Source organism: Sus scrofa, chromosome 12 (genome assembly GCF_000003025.6).
Source record: "Sus scrofa isolate TJ Tabasco breed Duroc chromosome 12, Sscrofa11.1, whole genome shotgun sequence".
Classification (NCBI taxonomy): Eukaryota; Metazoa; Chordata; class Mammalia; order Artiodactyla; family Suidae; genus Sus; species Sus scrofa.
Genome location: NC_010454.4, coordinates 42,119,476 through 42,137,182, shown reverse-complemented (window position 1 = coordinate 42,137,182; position 17,707 = coordinate 42,119,476). Strand labels below are relative to the sequence as shown.

At 48.0% G+C, this 17,707-nt stretch overlaps 1 protein-coding gene across 4 annotated transcripts in view; it reads right to left on the bottom strand.

The window, feature by feature from the left end:
- MYO1D (myosin ID) overlaps positions 1–16,810 on the bottom strand; it is a 368,819-nt gene extending 352,009 nt beyond the window's left edge. The window contains exon 1 of one of the 4 annotated variants that reach the window (XM_021067447.1): positions 16,396–16,810. In XM_021067447.1, the coding sequence (XP_020923106.1) occupies positions 16,396–16,490 (95 nt within the window). In that variant the 5' untranslated portion in view covers positions 16,491–16,810. The remainder of the gene's footprint in view (positions 1–16,395) is intronic. The other 3 variants (XM_021067446.1, XM_021067445.1, XM_021067449.1) reach the window with 3 other exon arrangements.

Genomic DNA, 17,707 nt, shown 5'->3' with positions numbered 1-17,707 from the left:
CTTAAAAGCAATCTTGAATTTACCAAAAAAAAAAAAAAAAAAAAAAAAAAAAGTCCAAAAAACAAAAACATGCAAGTACCTTCCTTCTTCCTGAACAACTTGAGAATAACTTGCTGACCCAGTACCTCGCCACCATTCCTACGTCCTTCTCACAGGGACACTCTCCTCTGCAACCATAATGCAATCATCCAAATTAGGAAATTAACACACAGTACATCTGCCAACAACACATTCACAAACTCCGTTAAAATTCCACCAAAACGTCTCAATAATATCCTTTATAGCAAAAACGATCCAGTTGAGAAGAATGCCGGACTGTGGGTTGCTCTATCATTCCAGAAGAATTCCTCAGTCTTTCCTGGATCTTTATGCATGGGACATTTTTTAAGATGATAGCTATTTGGTCCTTCAATTTGAATTTGCCAGATGTTTCCTCTAGTGAGGCCTGGGTTATGCATCGTTAGCAGGAATGTCTCAAAAGATGTGGTGCTGTGTTCTCCCTGCATCTGTAATGTGATGTGTGATCTGACTGGTCCCATTGCTGATGTCGTTTCTTCCAATCACTTGACTTAGGTTGTATCTACCAGGCTTCTCCACTGCAACAATTTCTCATTTTTTTCTTTGACATCAATTAATGAGTATGCTATAGGGAGATACTAAGTGAGACACTCATCAAATTCCAAGTTATTCACCTATGCGTTTATGTAAGGATGGACTCATGGTTTCCTATTTCAAGCGGATGCTCAAGCTGACCCAGATTTAGCCAGAAAGAGCTCATTGAGCTGGTTTTCGTATATTCTTTATACATTGTCTATCACTCTTTGAGGACTTCCTTTGTTTTTGGCATAAAAAGATGCTCCAGGCTAATCATTCTTTTTTTTTTTTTTCTTCTTTTTACACCTGCACCTGTGGCATGTGGAAGGTCCCATCGGAGCTATGGCTGCCAGCATATTCCACAGCCACAGCAATGCCAAATCCAAGCCATGTCTGTGTCCCACACCATAGCTCGCAGCAATGCTGGATCCTTAACCCAGTGAGTAAGACCAGGGATCAAACCCACATCCTCACAGATACTATGTTGGGTTCTTCACCCCATGAGCCACAATGGGAACTCCTCCAGGCTCATTTGGCTTTTTGGTTTTTATCTGTTTGTTTTAAAACAGGATGTGATGCCATTCCCCTCTTTATTAACAATGAAATCATTAAATACATATCATAGCATATGTCCAGGCCAATACATACATGGCCTTTTTCTTTCAGTTTGATCTATAATAATCCCTAGTGTGGATGGGCAGATGCTCCTATGCTCAGGATGCTTCCAGACCTCAGCCTATGTACCTCTTCACCTGTATCCTTTATAATAACCTGGTAAGCAGAAGTAAACATTTCTCAGGGTTCTGTGAGCCGCTCTAGCACAATTAACCAAATCTGAGGAAGGGGTCATGGGAACCTCCAATTTACAGCTGACTGGTCAGAGATACAGGTGACAACCTGAAATCGTGCTTGCTGTCTGAAGTAGGGGGGCAATCTTGTGGGACTGAGCCCTTAGCCTGTAGGGTCTGTAGAGAATATCAGAATTGTGCATACTAAATCTGTCAGACACTCTGTGTCCACCGAGAACTAGTGGATTGCTTGGTGATTCTGGAAAACACATTAAAGTTATCATGCCCTATGTCTTATTCTTTCCATCATTTTTATTTATTTTTTGGCTTTTTTTTAGGGCCATGCCCAGGGCATGTGGAGGTTCCCAGGCTAGGATTCGAACTGAAGCTGTAGCCAATGGCCTACACCACAGTTCACGACAACACTGGATCCTTAACCCACTGAGCACAGCCATGCCAGATCTGAACCGCATCTGTGACTAACACCACAATTCATGGCAACACTGGATCCTTAACCCACGGAACAAGGCCAGGGATCGAATCTGTGTCCTCACAGATGCCAGTGAGATTTGTTTCCACTGAGCCATGACTGAAACTCCCCATCATTCTTAAATGACTTAGTTTCAAGTGCCCTCATCACTTGCGCATTCCCTTCTGAATGAACACCATTCGATTTCACAGCTTATTAAAGTGCCTAGAACAGGTTCTTGGCTGCTTATTCAATACCCTAGTCCCTCCCTAAGGTTCGCTAAAAGAATCTGATTTTGTTTGGGTATCTACTCCCTTCAACGTAACCATGTGTGTCCTAAATCAGCCATGAGATCCACATTCCTCAGAACCAGTGATGGGTTTAGTAATTTGCACGTGAGCCAAGACAGACCAATGAAACACAAGGAAGTCTTCTAGGGACTCCTAAGAAAGAAGTAAAGACAAGCAGGTGGTTCCCGCTTTTTCCTTTGGAGGAGATGCCCAGAACTGCTGCAAGCACCTTCAAAGCGCGTGAGGATGAAACCAGCCCCAGGAGGAGGAGAGAGCTGAGATAATCACAGACTCATGGAGCCAGAGCCCTTAAGGACTGGCCAGAGCCTTTCTTATCACTGACTTCTGGCTGTGTGAGATAATGTGTTTCCTTTTTGTGTAAGCCGGTCTGGCCAGGTTTTCTTGTAGTGGCAGCCAACAGCACTTTCACTGATGGAGTAGTGAGAAGGACACAGCCCTCCAGGGGAGGTGGGATGAGCCAGAGCAGAACCTCCAAGTTCCCTCTTTTTTCTCTGGAGCCCAGGTGGATGCTGATGCATAAGACAGGCTACCAACACCCTCTTCTTCAGCCTCCCTAAAACGTTACTTTGTATTTACCTGCTGCCCTTCAGTAGAGAACTAGAGATTTGCTTCCTATTTCACATTAGTAGCTTTTTCATTGTTTCAATCTGCTCAGATCTGTTTAAGTGAGGGTGTGTTAAGTGGGGAAAGGAAAAAAAAAAAAACAAAAAACCCTGGAGCTAAAAAACTGCTACTTGATAACAAAGCAACAGAGAGTGGAGCTAAGAGAGAAGCAGAACAATTAAGGAGCTAGGTTATCAGAGTGCTTTGCTCCAGGAACAACTGGGCCACTAGACTACTGAAGAATCCTGGAGAAAAATCACCTAATTCCTGGGCTCCTACCTTCACATATCTGTACATCAGAGAGTACACTTTCCAGGTTCCCTTCCGGCATTATACAACTCAGGTGATTTTCATCAGGGAATTCATGGCTCACAGTCCTTCTATTGCTTGAGGCATAAACTCCGAAAATGGGTTGCCGAAAATCAGCTGCAGCCTATTAGTCGTTACTGCGCTTGACTTCAACAGAACACCACTTTGGGGCTGCCTATTCCAAGAAGCAGCATTGTTGTACGACAGATCGAGATGGCAGTGTGAGTGTGTGTGTCTGTGTTTACTACTGCTGAAGGAAAAGTGTAGAAAGCCATTGCCAACGCGCCCCTCCATTCACCAATTTGACAAACACAGACATTCGGAGCAGGTACCAGACCTGGAGAGTTCTGGCAGCTCAGCAGAAGGAAGCCCAGGTACTTCAAAGCATGCTATCAACCTCGAGGGATGATGGCAAGATGCATGAAGCCATTCGCAGCTTCCCAGGGCACTGGAAGTCTGAGCCCTTCATGCCCAGAGCCCTCTGCAAAGTGTGGTCCCAACTAGTGCTCCAGCATCACCTGGCCTCACTCGGCCCGGAGACTCCAGCCTTTTACTGGGTTCCCTTCAGTTTCTGAAACACACCAAGGGTCCACCTCTCCGTCGTTGCTATCTCGCTCTCTCCCTCCCTCCCTAGGGATCCACTCTGCCCAGCCTGTCCCACCCTTCCCTCTCTGGCTCCCTACCCCACACCTGCCTCCCTCCCACACAGATTCCTCCTCCTGATGTCACTAAAAGCCAACTTCCTGGTGAACTGCATTCTCTGTGGCACAAACACATACCACTGCCATTTCCCCTGCGATCAAGCCTGGCTCTTTCCTTCACAGCATGTATTACCACTTGCAAGTATTCCCATGGTGTTTACCAGATTTGTAGGTCTCCCCAGCTGGTACATCTGCTCCAGGGGAGAAGAAATCATGTGTGTCTGGGTGGCCCCTGCGCACCCAGAAAAAAAGGAGGATGGCATGGCTGCCAAGCATACTATCCAAGACAACTCAAGGACATGAAAAAATGCTGAAGATATTATGTTGAGAAAACTGTTTACAAAAGTGCATTTTTTTTTCCAGGCAGAAGGATTCCAAATTTTAAAATACGTACATTTATATAGTACAAAATATTATAAGGAAATATATCAAGATATTAACAATGGTGGTATAATTATACTTTTTTTGGTATGGGGAATCTGGTGGCAAAAAGAAAAATAATACATAGTATGCTAAAAATGGACAACTATAACCATTGGGTGAAAGAAAATGTGGTGGAAGGATGAAGAATAAAAAGTGACTATCAAATATTTGATTTAATAATCACAACAGGACTAAGGACACTGGTTATCTGGATAAGTTATGAGACATTTGCTGACGTACCAGTCAGCTCACGTTGCAGTCACACCCCATAGAGCTTCAACAGGACACAGCTGTGGATGAGAGGCCAGGGGCCTAGGATCCTGGTCCCTAACCTGGCTACACCTGAGAATCACCTGGGCATTAGGGAGGCTTAATAACTCAGAATCTCCAGGAGGTAGAGTCCTAGGAATATGGACATTGTAAGAGCTGGGTAATTCTGCTGCAAAGGCAAATTGGGGAACCACCAGCCTAGGATACCCAAAGAAGTTCAAGAACAGGTTTCTTTTCAGTCAAAGTTTCAGATAAACCAGGAACCTAGGAGGCAGAGGTGCAAATGGTAACAGGTTCTGCCAATTGCTGCTGCCTCCTGCAAATCAACGAGCAATCATAAGGTGCAGAAGTGTGGAAAAACCCAGGCAGCCTGTGCTGGTTTGTTCAACCAGGCAAATAGTATCAAGGGCAGGAGTAAGTTGTGAAGTCACTCCTTGCCCCTGACTCAGAACTCAGCCTTAGCTTCACATGCCTTTCTGGCCAAACACACCAAAGCAACCAAAACATACCTCTCAGCAGCCTTATACCTTATGACTGATACACCCAGGGCAACCCCTCCGTCTTCATTAGAACTCATCACCCCCTTCCTTGTTCCCTTCCACCAGCTAGTACCAGAGCAGACTAGATGTGCAGCTTAGGAGGGGACAGAGAATTCACAGGGAGGCTCATTGAAAGAAACTCCAGAAACCTAACCCTAGACTCTCAAATGGGAAACTGTTCAGATGAGTTTGGTATGGAACAAAACATTACACGTATCCCAACAAATCCCAAAGGCGTGAAAACAACTGCTCCTGACTGTGGTCATCATGCTCTAAGTCCCTTAGGAAAAAAGTGACATTCCCTCTATTCCGCTTAAGGAAACAAAAATCAAAGAGCATTAACATCTGAGCACCCTTAATACGTTCAGAACAACGAACGACCCACCCATGACCTCATTAATGAAATAATCTGGTAACGGAGGGATCAGTCCCATTTTAGGAATGAGCCATAGAGGCTCAGGGAACTAATTAAATTTTTAGTTGAGGTCAGACAGTGTAGAGTCTGTCCATGTTTAAGTTCAGATAACTGAAATATTTCCTTTGCTCATTATATCCCACTGCACTGCCACTTTTCAAATCATTTTTGTTGGAAATCTTTCCAATTTTGTGTCTGTGAGGATAAAAGCCATCTGGAAAACAACTACCTACAAGAGTGGTTTTCAAACTGTCCTTTCAGTGTGACAGCATTTCTTCGCAAACAAAAAAATTCCTTGGTCGCAGAGATGGAGAACAAACCAGTGGTAAACCAGTGGTTAACCAGTGGGGAGAGGGAAACTGGTGTAGAGATTGAGATACAAACTACTATGTATAAAATAAATAAGCAGCTATAGTATATTTACATATAATATACACAATATATAGTATAAAACACATACACACATGTACCTATGTTTGCATATGTACAATATACATATACATACACATACACACACACATATATACATATTTATGTGTATAAATATATAGATATACATAATATACATAGCATATAATTTATAGTATAAAATACATTTATGCTATGTATTTTATTATACACTATGTATAAAATAAGCAGTAAATAAATAAGCAAATCAGTATTAAATAATTTCACAGGTAGACATATATATCATATATATATATATATCAGTCCTTTTTTTTCCTCCCCCAAGAGTAGTTTTATTTTCTTGCCACAAATGGGAGTTACAACAACAGAAAAATTGGATTATATAAATATACAAAATAAAACAGTGCATAGTTCAGGCAGGAATCAAAGATGTGGAACTATTATGCACTCAGGTATTCATTCATTGATAGAAGTGAAAACACGTTGTTCTTACCCCCTGGAGATAAGCCTTGGGAGATAAAGAAGATAACGTGGCCGTGGGGTCCTGGAGACGAGGGGTTAGGACACAAGGTGACCTGACAGCACAGGGTGACAGCAATAAAAACCTCCTCCTAGTTCTACCTTATTCTTTTGAGGACTTCAAAAAAGATTTTCTTCTTAATTACAAGGAACATAGGCTAGGACGGCAGAATCAGGCTAAGGCAACCTCATTCTCAAAAGACCATTCTTAGAATACATGGTCAATGACCTAGATGCCATAAATGCCCAGACTGAAACATGGCCCATTTTAGGGTGATCCAAAGGAAATGTAAGTTTTTTTTTTTTTTTTTTTTTAGTGGAGCTTGACTTTTTTGTTTAATTGACTATGACATTTTTCTTGACTTTATATTGAACACAAAGCCTCGGTCTGAGACAGAGCCCTTGGGGATCGCCCGGACCCCGCCACGGATGGTCCTGTATTGTACAAGTTACTCAAAGCGGACTTTGTGGTCAGAGGGGGAAAAACTGTTTGAGTTTCTCTTGGTGTTTGCTTCATTGTTTTAGATGAAGCCGTTTTTTGACTCATTCATTTGCTTCTGGCGCTTACAGCACCCTGGTGTATCTAAGTGGTAATTTTCCCTGCCAAGTCTTCGTAATATGACTGTGGGAGATAAACGGAGACCAGAGAAAGCAAAGCTGTTTTTATTTCTTGATGTATTTTTTTCACTGATTCCAAAAGTTTGGGGTTTTTTTTTTTTTTTCTTTTTCTTTAAGAACTGTGAATTGACCTATGTCTTTTTCAGAAAAAGCTACACTCAGCAGTCAACGATCTTTTCATTAAAGCAAAGTAGGTTTACTGGAGTTAGGGTTTTCATCTCCCTAAGGTGACATCCATTTCCACGGGGCACCAAGGAGCAGAAATGTGGGAATGAAGACGACCTCGTTGACAGTAACTACGCCCATGTGAGCAGCTGCGTCTGCAAAACAAACTGCCATATCTTCAGGGGTGAGGCTGGGGCAAGGGGGAGACCGGAAGATGGGCCAAGCACAAAGGAGGAACCAGCTGAGGCTCTCGAATCCCTTCTCTATCCATTAAAGTCACTTATCAGAACCCTTTAGTCTAAAATGGTCTACTTTCAGAGTTCCCTTCGTGGCGCAGCGGAAACGAATCCAACTAGGAACCGGGAGGTTGCGGGTTTGATCCCTGGCGTCACTCAGCAGGTTAAGGATCCGGCATTGCCGTGAGCTGCGGTGTAGGTTGCAGATGAGGCTCAGATTCCATGTGGCTGTGGCTGAGGTGTAGGCCAGCAGCAACAGCTCTGATTAGATGATTAGACGCCTAGCCTGGGAACCTCCATAAGCTGTGGGTGCAGCCCTAAAAAGACAAAAGATAATAATAATAATAATAATAATAATAATAATAATAATAATAATAAAATGGTCTACTTTCCAATAGGGGACCATTCCGTTTCACCAAGAAAGACTGAAAGCCATGGTCAGCGTCTGGCTCACAGGTTTCTAACCCTCAGTGGAATGACCACAGTATTCACCACACAGTCTGGGGCTGAGTCTTCCAAGTTTTGTAATTAGGCATGAGATAAAGGAAGGGGAAAATTTTTGTTTAGGCCCAAAGATAAGCCACAGACTTTTCAGCTGAGCCAAGCTTTTCTCTGGCACCCCCTCTCTGTTTTCAGTCTGCCTCCCCAAGAGTAAACCCGGCTCATGCTAACTCCTACCCATCCCTTCTTTCCAGGAGAGCCCAGTTCTCCATCTCAGGTCTGCTCATCCCTCAGTTACCCAATCAGTGCTCGGAACGGAAGGGCTCCGTTCCTCCTCCTAATGGACTCATGAAGGCCTGAGAAAGAAAGGATGGAGCAGATTCACCCCACACGCCTGGACTGCATTACACGTCTCTGACTTTGTAAGAGGATTCTGATCAGCCTGACTCCATTTCTAGTTGGGGGCCGCCTAAGATAAGAATGAAAACAGTACAGACTTTTGGAGGGGGGCGGATATTTTCGGAAGCTGGCGAGCAGCAGGGCCAGCCCCCTCGTGCCGAGAGAGGGGAGAGAAGGAAGCTGGGCTGGTCCTAGACATCAGGGCCCAGGTGAAAGGATGCTTCCCAACAAGACTCGCCATCCAACAAGGATCTGCCCACATTCTACCTCTTCCCCAGAGCACTACCGACCCCACTTTGGCTTTTTCTGAATTCCTGGAGAACTCGCTCATAACGTATATACAACACTTAATTACACGGTCATCAGCTGTGTTGTTTTAAAAAATATGATGCCTTGATTCCTTCTCTCTAGGAAGCCCATTAAAACAGTGGCTCATCTGCAGTGCTCATTTTGGCTCAATCATACTCTACTTCCCATTGATTCACTTCTTAAAGTATCTTTTACTCCCTATTAAGCTATTCCACAAAGAGTGCCTTTTTAAAAAGTAACCCCCACCAAGGTGGCCGACAGAGGGATAAACACATAAGCAAGAATTCAAGTGGCTGTTAGCTTCAAAGCCAGGGAGTTCTATTAAAAGTACATAAGGCTTACAGTTAATTAAGTTACAGATTTAAAAAAAGAGAGAGAGAGAGGAGTTCCTGTTGTGGCTCAGCAGGTTAAGAACCTGTCATAGAGTCCATGAGGATGTGGGTGTGATCCCTGGCCTCACTCAGTGGGTTAAGGATCCGGCATTGCCATGAGCTGTGGTCTAGGTTGCCGATGCAGCTCAGACCCCGCATTGCTGTGGCTATGGTATAGGTCAGCAGCTGTAGCTCCAATTCAACCTCTAGCCTGGGAACTTCCATGTGCTGCATGTTCAGCCCTTAAAGAAAAGGGGGAAAAAAAAAAAAAGACTCTACTCAAAGTTCATTACCCCGCTGTGGTGCTTGGGGACTTCAGGCACTAATTTAGTCATCCACCTTCATGAAAGCAGAGAACAGGGGACACAAAGAATAAAATATCTGGAGTATTTATGAATAACATGAACACCTGATCTCCTTTTCCAAAGGGTTTAAAACAATTTCCAGACACTAAATAGTAGGAACTCTGGAGGGAACAGGGTTCCGAGGGTGCGCAGTGTGATGATTACGGGAAGAGTTGGGACCAGAAAGGGCACTTAGTCAGTCCACAGGGCTGCACTGAGGGGAGATGGGGAGGAGAGAAAGAGGACCATCTAGTGAGCATCTCCTAGGCTGGGGTACCACGCTGGGCCTTTTACAGTTGTCTGATTCGCAGTAACACAGCATCTTTACAGATGAAGAAGCCGAGGCTCGGGGAGGCTAAGCGAGTTGTCCAAGGCCACGTGGGTGGCGGTAAGTGGACAGAGACAGGATTAAAGGCCAGGTCTGTTTACCTCGAATGCTTTTGCTTTCTCCACTAGGGAATGCTCACCCTTTCTAGAATACTCTTCCTCCTTGCCCTCCAAACAAAGCCAAAACAAACGATTCTGTCTTCGGGAGGAAGGAGGAAGGAGACTGGCCAGCTCTTCAGGTGCGACAGTCAGGGCAGGGAGGCGAGGCCATTTGGGAAGGATTCAAGAACAGAGGTGACATTAGCTGAGAGAGAATTAGGTACAAGCACCATCCAGGCACTTTCTACACATCATGGGATTCATCCCACGAACCCTAAGAGGCGATCATTTTCCAGAGCAGGAAACTGAGGCTTAGGGAAGTTACCTCACCTTTTTTTTTTTTTTTTTTTGGTCTTTTTGCTATTTCTTGGGCCGCTCCCTCGGCATATGGAGGTTCCCAGGCTAGGGGTCCAATTGGAGCTGTAGCCACTGGCCTACGCCAGAGCCACAGCAACGCAGGATCCCAGCCGCGTCTGCAACCTACACCACAGCTCAGGGCAACGCCGGATCGTTAACCCACTGAGCAAGGGCAGGGACCGAACCCGCAACCTCATGGTTCCTAGTCGGATTCATTAACCACTGCGCCACGACGGGAACTCCGGAAGTTGCCTTACCTTAAGGCAGCATGTGAACAAGAATTGCAGTGAAGCTGGGATTTGAACTTGGTCAGTCAGATCTCAAAGCCTGTGTTCTCCCCACTGCTCCCTGCTGCAAGCAGCACTATTCCCTTCTTCTTGCCATAAACGCCAAAAACTAAAGTTTGGGAAACACTTCTGTTAAGAGGTCTACCCAGTAATTACAGAGCTGGTGAACTGAAGGGAGCTGGCACCCACAGGAAATAAAACTGTCATCTCAACCAAGGAAAGGAATAGGCAAAAAAAAAAAAAAAAAAAAAAAAAGCTGGAAATGCATATTTAAAACTGCTGTTACCCTCTGAACCCATTCATGAATATAGCTTTTTTTTTTTTTTTTTTAAATGCTTGCACCAGCAGCATATGGAAGTTCCTGGGCCAGAAAATGAATCTGAGCAGCTTTGGCCTACACCACAGCTGAGGCAGTACCAGATCCTTTAACCCACTGCTCCAGGCAGGGATTGAACCTGAGTCTCCACAGTGACCGGAGCCACTGCAGGCAGGTTCTTAACCATTGTGCCATAGGAACTCCTCTAGTGGACTCTTGGACAGGCTGGCAGTGAGGCTCATCCACAGGTAACCTAGTGAGTCGGGCTGGGGCCACTGCTAATGGCAGATCCCACTCAGTGGGCTTGGCAGTGGTTGAGCCATGACACGTGGCCCAATCCAGTCCCAACAGCAACTGGGCAAAGGAGGCCAGAGAGTTATCATAAAATGAGGCTGGTCCTTTTTGCTGAGCTGGCTCTGACTTCAGTGAAAATGTCAGCAAACAGCTCTCCACATTAGGATAATTCACCACGCTGACAACTTACACATGAGTCATTAAACAAACACGCTTCTATCTATACCAGATTCCCCATTTTCGTCTCCAAGTTAAGCAAAAAACCAGAGCTGCTCTTTTAACGTAGGAGTGAAGCCCTTCAGGACCTGTGATGAGACGCACCAGTAGCAGCTTCTGAGCACTCGAGTCCACCCACATCTGGCTCTGTTTGGAGCTAAATTCAGCAAAAGTCTCCTCCAGGGTCAACGAATGACCCCCGAATAAAAATAGTCTTGGAAATCTGTCACGGAGTCGGAAAGGAAACAAGACGGACGGGTGATTCACTCCAAATGGCAGCTCCGAAACCCAAATTTTCTTTCTTTTTTTTTTTTGTCCCAATATGAAGCCAATGTGCAAAACAGGACCAGAGCAAACTGTCCTTTTCCAAAGGCCTTTAAAAGTGGTTGCCAAAGAATGTCACGCACAAGCCAAAAAGATGTAGTGTGCCATTCACCTCTCCTATAAAGCTAACGACAGCTGCATGAACAAGACCTCTGAACCAGTCATGGAGGGACACGTGCTTGAAGAGCAGCAGAGTATCTAAGGTGTGGCCCCAGCAAATAGGAGGGACCCCTGTCCTACCTAATTTTCCAAATGACCAAACCGCCGCAGAGAAAGAGCAGAGAGGCTGTGCGCGGAGTGCGCGTGCGTGGGTGCATTCCCTGCCTTTCTACTAATTCTGTAACTCATGCCTCCTGCCCCCAACACAGTTAAGTTGTATTACAACAAGTATAATATTCAGACACTTGGGTACTTCTTTAAAGTTAAGAGTTCTGTGGGCTGAAGAATAATCAGCCAACATGTGATGGCTTGGTTCACTCATCCTAAAATATATCAGACACAGAGGTGCCCAATTCTGTGGCACGACAGAGAACACAAGAGCCCAGGAGGTAGGTGTGCTCCATAGCCACGCACTTGCATTGGCCCCCGCAAAAGCCGTGCATCTCACTGGCATCCATTCACCTTCTTTGTCTTAGAGACGGTGCCCTCTGCCCAACTGTATGAGTTTCAAAGGCACGCACAGCTGGAGGCACCTCTGGGCGGGCTCCCTGGCTTTGAGGGTCTCACCGTTTGGCAGCAGGAGGGCAGGTGTGCAGAGACCAACCACACAACATGGTTGGTAAGGTGGTCAGTCCTCTCACTGTTATGGCCAAGTGCCCGTGGATCCTGGGAGCAGGGGTTTGGTCCAGTTAACCCCTGCCTTGGAGGACTGGGAAAGACCTCAGAACTGGTCTCACAGGATGAGTGAGAGAGTGACAGGCAGGGAATGAGGGCAGAGAGAGGGAAGGAGGAGGACATTCCAGGGAGTGAGAACAGCCCAGGCCAGTGGTTCTCAACTAGGGACAATTTTGCCCCCCTCCCCGAGGGGACTTTTGGCAACATCTGGAAACATTTTTGGCTGTCATAAGGGGGAGGGGAGGGGTGCTACTGGCATGTGGTGGGTAGAGGCCAAGGATGCTGCTCAACATCCTGCAATGCACAGGACAGCCCCCCACCTCAAAGCATGACCCGGGTTCAATGTCACCAGCGCCAGGGTTGAGGAAAGCCCGGTCTAAGCAAAGGTATAAAAGACATGCTGTATTAGATCAAAGGTGACAAACGCAGTGCTCCAAACAGCTGCTTTTATGGACAAGAAAAACCAGTAAGAAAAGAGGACGAATTAAATGTCCAAAGAGCCAAGACACCAGACTCTGCAGATGCCTTGGTCTCAAAACTGGAACCAACAAAGTTAGACACTGGACGCCTAAGGTGGGTTTCCTCGTCCTGTGACATGAAAAGCACCTGACTCGGGGCCAGTGTCCCGGGCCCGAGTCCACGCCGAGCGGCAGCTTGCATCCCTCCTTCCACGAGCATGGCTGAGCAAGAGCTCCGTGAGGGCCAGATGCTCAGCGCGGCCTGGCAGGACTCTCACTGCGAGTGAGGGTGCAAAGCCGAGGTTGACTGTGTTAGGACTCAAGTCCACGAATGGCCCAAGGAAAGAGAAAAGGGACCAAAGGGCTCCAGCTCTGAAAAGGAAGTGGCTACAAAAGAAAGGGCATGGTGAGGATGCTGCTGGTGGGGCTTCAGGTGGCCCTGCAGGGGGCGCTGGCAGGAACCACGGAGGCAGGAGGTACTTGTGCGGGAAGCTTGCTTCATCAGACCCTTTGGAAGTGGAGTGAGGGACCACCAGCCAAACTGCCCACACCTCCGCCTCCACCAAAAGGAAAAACAAATAAACAGAACAAATCCCCCTAGCAAGAGACTTCTAGGAGGGAGAGAGAGGGGTCCTCAAGATCCTAGTAGTTGCTGGTGCCAGGGTAAACAACACAAATGCCAACTCCTCAGATCACTAACTCACACGGATCCCATCACCCTCTGAGCCTTGCCTCTGCCAGACTCACCCACACAGACACAAGCCTACGGCGCTTTGTACAAATAATAACAATGAGGGGAAAGTGACATCAATTGTAGCAGATGTCTAAAAATAAAGCTTGTACCCAAGGGGGGGGGGGAGAAGTCCAGACTAGTAGCAAAAAAAGAGAATTCTAAATGGACAATGTCACAAAACCTTCAGTAAAATAAAATAAAGCAACTGAAACTTCCTTTTTTTTTTCCTTCTCTCTACAGAAAGTGTTGTCACGAGGAATGCACTCTGTGGCCAGCAAAATGCTGTTGGGTGCTGCTGCTGGGAAAATTAAAATTCAGCTTGGATGACACAGACCCCTGAAGCAATGGTAGCCTAATTGCAAGTTACAGCCCATCAATGGAGGGAAAGGGCCTTGCAGGAGAGCCAGGCAGACAGCAGAGGATGGAACATTCCGGAAGGGAGGGAGAGGAGAAGCCGCAGCTTGGGGAAAGCAGGAATGATGTGTCCATATCCACTGAGAGGTGAAACACACTCAAACTTGGCCTCTATACCACCGTCAACATACACCCAGTGTGGACCAACCACCTGTGTTCCAGGAGATGAAACTGATCTGCAGCGGGTTTCTGGTCACTTTCTGCAAAGGGCAACAGATGCCCAAGGGCACAAGAGCAGGAGCCCCGTCGCTCATACAGCTCAACACTGGATGGGTCGGAAGCGCCATCACGGTGACAGGAAGTTCAAACTATCATGAGAGGCCTGCTTCCCAGCCGTCAGGATGTAGAGCTGGGAGGAGGCAGGGACTCTGCTGCCCTTGGCTGGGGCTGTGTTGACCACTCCCCAGGGAACCAGCTGCCCCCGACGTAGAGGGAAATCACGAACCATCACAGAACCTGTGCGCTGAGACGTGCTGCCAATTCTCAGAGGGGCGGAGAGAGCACACAGGTGAGACACCTGCAACATCCAGATCCTACTGACCTGGGGATGGGGTATAAAGGGAGAGCTAGAAACCTGGGCATCAGCCAAGGGTCCTACTAATGAGAGCTGGTGATTACTCCTGCGACTCCCCAACACCCACTCCTTCCCCTCCCCGCAAACAGAGTCAGCCTTTAAGCCTCCACCCCTCTGCTCTCGGCCACTTTATCCACCTGGAATGTTCTCCACCTACACAAGTCCTACCCACCCTCTGCACCGCCTCTCCATCCCTCCTCTGGACTGTGTGTCTGAGCCAGCCTAAGGCCGCTCTCCCTCTGCTGAACTTCCAGAACAATTAGTTTATATGATAACTCGGCAGAGAATCATCTAAGCTCTCCGAAGCTGAACTCTTCTGCTGTTTTCTTGACCTGTTATTTAGAACAATGGACACTTTCAACCTTGCCCCCTGTCTCCATCAACAGGCCACCTCTTCGAGAGGCAAGGACACACCTGATAGGTCTTAGGACCCTCCCACCTTAGCTCGGGGAGTACCTGCACGATGCAGAATTCAACTGCAAACACTCTCCTGAGCTTCATCAGGCTCCACAATTGCTCTTAAGATTCAAGACGCACATGTAAAGACTTTGCGACCAATGAGAGCGGAAAGCAAAAAAAGGATGTAAGTGCTGGAAACTCTTAGAGATTATTTACAAATTCACACACATCCTCACTGGCTCAAGGTCACCTGTGGCAGGCAGGTGTAGACCTCAGGTCTGTGCCCCTGCTCTTTACTCTGGGGCATAATGAGACCTGACCAAGAGCAGGTGAAGGCTATGGGGGTTGCAATTTCAAAGATTAAAGGTTTTGAAATTCTTAAAGTTAACAAGTTAACATTGCTTAAAGTTATTAACAGGTTAAAGTTCTTAAAGTTAACACTAACAAGTGGGGTTAGTGAAGCACCCAAACCCAGATGAAGATTTTCACTTTATGAGCTTTTGGAGTGATATGTAGCTAGAAACCCTACCAGAAATGGGGCCAGAACCTTCAGGAAACACACACACACCCAAAAACTCGGCTATGTGGAAACTCCACTTACTGTAATGTTTTCTTTAAAAAAAAAAAAAAAACCAAAAAGTCAACCCACTTTAAAGCTCTGCTTACGTAGTACTCCATCAGGAGTGAAATAATCATATGGAGAAGCCTTTCTAAAACAGATATAGTCCTGGACGCCCATTCCGGAGCGCTGAGTTGTGACTGCATTCTCAAGGATGTCAGTAACACAAGAGCTCCGTCCACACTCCTCGAAAAAAACCGAAACCATGAATGCCTTGTCAAATTCAGACAGTTTATCTTGGCACTGGCAAGCAGAGCCGTCTCTTCGATGTCTGGAAACGTGTCTAATTACGTTGAGAGAGTAACTAAAAAATAACCAGTATCCCGGAACAGACAGCTCAGGGATCATTCCCTAGCATCCTGAATGACGCGATGGAACCACGCCAGGAAATAAATAAATAAATAAATAAATAAAGCAGAAAAAGAATCAAGGGTGAAACCGGGATGAGACCCCAGCCTCTCTCCAAAACAACCCTTCCCTCTTCCCAGGGCCTGGGGGCCGCCGCGACTCTCCCTAAAGTTTTTATTTCCCTTTACTTTTGTTTCCATTAGGTCACCCGGCCCGCCCACATCATTTACCTGGGGCAGGGCACCAGCCTGCCAGGCTCCAAGCGCAGCCTCTAGCTCGGCACGCCCCTGATCCCCCCTACCCTCGTCGGGACAGCACCCTAGGACACCCCCCCTCCACCTCTGGAAGGCCAGGAGCTCGGCACGCCCCTTCCACTCCAATGCGACCGCACCCCAGGGCGTGCTCTCAGATATCGGGCTCAATGGACCCTGGACACCCCACGGCCGCACTCCATCCCTCCCGCTCTGCGCACCCGGGACACCCCCAACCCGGCCGCACCGCAGGGGCTCCCCCTCTCGGGAAAGCGCAGGCTCGCGCCAGTGCGCACAGCCGCTCCGCCCTCACCTGAGCCGGAGGTTGGCCATGAACTCGGGCATGGAGACGGTGTCCATCAGCACGAAGTCCGCCTTCCCGAACTCCAGGCTCTCCTGCTCCGCCATGGCGCCGGCGCACGGGTTCAGGTGGGCACGGATGGGCTCAGGTGGGCGCGCTCGGGCGGCGGGGGTCGGTCCGGGGGCGCGCGGCGAGCTCGGGCAGTGCCGGGGCGGGGCGCGGGGAAGGGGGCTCCGCGGCCTCTCGATGGGTCTGGACGGGACGGAGGCGGCCCGGCTGCTCCTCGGCGCGTTCTCGTCCGGCGCGGCGCACCCGGCAGTTTCCGCTTCTCCAGTGGCGGCTGCCCGGCACTGTTGGGGATGGGACAAGACCGAGACGGCGGCGGCTGGTCCCGCCTCTGGCCTTGGTCTGGCCCCCGGCCCCGCTGCCACCCGCTCCGCCCCCGCCCCGCCCCGCCCCGCCCCGGCCCCTCCGCCCCGCCCCGCCCCGGCCCCTCCGCCTCGCCCCACCGCCGAGAGCCGCCCCCGCCGCGGCTCAGGCCACCGCCTCCTCACCTGGGCCGCGCGCACGCGCGGGGCGGCCGGCGGGGGCGCGCTCTAGGCCGGGCCTCCGCTGCGGGGCGGCAGCGCCCCCTGGGGGCCGGCGCTGGTAGCTCAGGGGCGGTGCCAAGGAGTGCGGACGTAGGAGGGTGGGTGGAATCAAGTTTCCAGCGTTGTCGCCTCCGCCTGGGCTTGGTAGATGCCAGCAAAGTTCCAGAAGTAACTCATGGAGCTTGTCCAGTGGATAATTCATTCGGATTCTGTCCTGCCGCGAAGCCCTCTTCTGCAATTCTGCTCACACCCTCTCATCCTTAAAATGATGGTTCACGCTCAGACTGAGACATAGTAACATGTTGGGTCTACGAAAAGGGTCCAGAGCTTTTCTAAGGGACCTAAAGGACGTGAGTAAACTCGCCGCATGGCTAGGAAAAGGGGAAGCTGCAATTTCACCTAGGTCATTTGACTAATGAGCCCTGCTCTCCTCCTCCAGTGTTCCATGATCTATTTTCCCTCCTTCTCACCTGAGCATGGTCATCAAACATTACCTTATATTAAGTTTTTAATCTATGTATGTATCATCTCCCTGGGATTATTGTAGGCTTCTTGAGCATAAGACTGTGACCTGAACTTCTCCAGAACCCCCTTAGCACTCACCAAGGAGCTATGGTCCTGCCTTGCATGTATATATGAAACACAGTGATTTGAAACACAGTGATATGAAACAGTGATTTGATGGAATGGAGTGAGTAGCAAGTGATCTGCAATTTGTAGATACATCGGTGGAC